General features: G+C 42.0%; 1 protein-coding gene across 1 annotated transcript in view; it reads right to left on the reverse strand.

Moving 5' to 3' along the window:
* Positions 1 to 2,781, reverse strand: part of snx29 (sorting nexin 29) — a 200,233-nt gene extending 197,452 nt beyond the window's left edge. Inside the window, 1 exon segment of the mRNA XM_034200403.1 lies at positions 2,381 to 2,781. Coding sequence (XP_034056294.1) covers positions 2,381 to 2,387 — 7 coding nt within the window. The 5' untranslated portion in view covers positions 2,388 to 2,781.

The following is a 2,781-nucleotide window of genomic DNA, read 5'->3' on the forward strand; positions in this document are numbered from 1 at the left end:
ACATAGAATAGTGAGTTTACTAGGAAAAACTGTGCTCTTATGTATTTAAATTATAATAAATAAGATGTTTCTGAACACCAATAACTCTACGGTGTAATATCTTAATAATATCTAATTAACTATTTCAGTTCTTTGCTTGGCTTTGAAGCAAACAGTACGACGATGTTTGTTGTAGTTCCTTAGTTGTAGTAGCCTCATAAGCAGCAGGAGGGGTTTCAGGGGAAAGATCTTCCCTTTCAGAATTGTGTCCAGTGGACTATTCAGCTTTCTGCCAATGTGCAGTGACAATGTGGGGTGACACCTGTGGTCTCTTGAACAGCTGAGTTTATGGCAAACCTGAATTCTGGAAGGTATTGATCCCATTTCCCGTGATTGTCATCCACATAAGAGGCTATCGTACTTTTGAAAGTGCGATTTACCCTCTCAGTCATATTGGTCTGTGGATGATAGGCAGTGGTGAGCTTGTGTTTCACAATCCATTGTTAATTGAAAACAGAACTGATGTATTCTTATTATGGTCACTTTTCCCTGTGACTAACAATATATGTACTGTCTGTGTATTTAATGTGTATTCTGCATAAATGGGTCAATATTTTTATGTTGTGATCTTTAATTTAATATTTAGTGGGTTTTATTTGTCATGGTTCTCAGCAGGAAACCGATGGACTGTCCACTCCAAGTAGGGAATGAGTCCCAAGTGAAGGAGTTCAAGTATCTCGGGGTCTTGTTCTCGAGTGAGGGAACAATGGAGCGTGAGATGGGCCGGAGAATCGGAGCGGTACTGCAGTCGCTTTACCGCACCGTTGTGACGAAAAGAGAGCTGAACCAGAAGGTAAAGCTCTCTGTCTACCGGGCCATTTTCGTTCCTACCCTCACCTATGGTCATGAAGGATGGGTCATGACCGAAAGAACGAGATCGCGGATACAACAAGTGGCCGAGATGGGTTTTCTCCGCAGGGTGGCTGGCGTCTCCCTTAGGGATAAGGTGAGAAGTTCAGTCATCCGGGAGGGACTCGGAGTTGAACCGCTCCTCCTCCGCGTCGAAAGGAGCCAGTTGAGGTGGTTCGGTCACCTAGTTAGGATGGGAGGAGACCGAGGGGTAGACCTAGGACCAGGTGGAGGGATTATATCTCTTCGCTGGCCTGGGAGCACCTTGGGATCCCCCAGTCAGAGCTGGCTGATGTGGCCGGGGAAAGGAACGTTTGGGACTCTCTGCTACCCCCGCGACCCGACCACAGATAAGCGGGATTCATTTTATGTCATGCGTTTCATGGATTCTAGTTCATTTTTTTCAATATGTTTTATGTCACATCTTAGGTTAAATAGATTATGGAATTCTATCCCTTTTTTATTTTCAATTCATGGCTATTTTCGTTATTGTAAAGCCCGTTCTGCCGCATTTCCAGCATGAAAGGAGCATTACAAATGAAGTTATTGTATTATCATTCTAACATCCAGGCTACTGCTGGTGCCAATACATCTGCTTCTCATGTTAATTTAGCACTTTCAAAGTAAAGTTTTCGAGGATGTGGTTCTATAGTGGTCCAGTTAGTCATGCATTGGATAAGAGTCAGATAAAAAGACTTCCTGAATGGAGCATTAAAAACACCATAAGTGCTTCTGAGAAGTGCTGAATGGCTTTCATTTTCTCTTTCATGCATTGAGAAGCCATTTGTGGTTTATTTACATGGAGGAAGTAGCTCCATACATCCCAAACTTACTGTCTGAACACATGAAGTACTAACAATATTGTATATTATGCTTTTTTCCATGTATATATGTTTACTTATTTCTGCTTGCACACTGTGTCACTTGCATTTTTCACTATTGTATTTCAAGTTAAGTTTCGTCTTGCACTTTTGTTATTGTTTCATTTCTCCATGTTGCATTGATGGAGGAGCCTTTAGACTTGTATTGTCCAAAAAAAGGCAGTACATTAGACAATAAAGCCTTTGAATCTTGAAGGTACTAAATACCACAACTCCCAAATGTATTCATCCCACTGTACAGTCTTTCATTTTACATGTTAACGTCTATCTTTTTCTATTTTACATGAATATAAACTCCAGCAACATTCTGTGTAACATGTACCTTATTGTATTTTATTTGACATGTATATATAGTTAACTTCTCCTGCATTATTTGCACATTGGTCTTGCAACGTAAGCTGGCACTATGGCACTAGTATTGTTTTATGTCTCGTATTTATTGATGTTGCATTGTTGGAGGAGCCTGGGACTTAACCTTTTCGTTGCCATAACTACACTGTAGCTACTGTGCATATACATACAGTAAAACCTTTGAATCTAACATCCTAAAGTTACTGAATCTCTTGCATGATATGCTGCAAAACAAAAGACAATGACACAACCCAACTCACCGTTCATTGTGACAGCCAGTCACCGGCAGCAGTAGCATCCAAGCTAAAACCCTTCCTCCACAATTTGACAGCTTTTATCCAGAGGCTAGCGATACAGCGGGCCCATGCCGCCTCTGTGGCCGAGCGGCAAGCACACTAGGGCGGCGTGAGGACTGATGATCCCCCGGTGAACAGAGAGGCCTGCTGGGAGTCTACCACAAGCTGACATGAAAGAGTTGTACAAAGCCCGGGAAGCAGACAAAATGTAAAATACAAAAGCCGGAGTTTAGTTTATAAGCCATTAAACAACCTGTCAAAAACAGGAGGTGTTTTTTAAAAGAGAAACTAGCTGTTTTTAGTTAGCAGCCTGTGGCACTGCGAAAAAAGGGAAACGCGCTGACAGAGCCGAGTGAAGGTCACAT

This window comes from Gymnodraco acuticeps, unplaced genomic scaffold, assembly GCF_902827175.1.
Source record: "Gymnodraco acuticeps unplaced genomic scaffold, fGymAcu1.1, whole genome shotgun sequence".
Lineage (NCBI taxonomy): Eukaryota > Metazoa > Chordata > Actinopteri > Perciformes > Bathydraconidae > Gymnodraco > Gymnodraco acuticeps.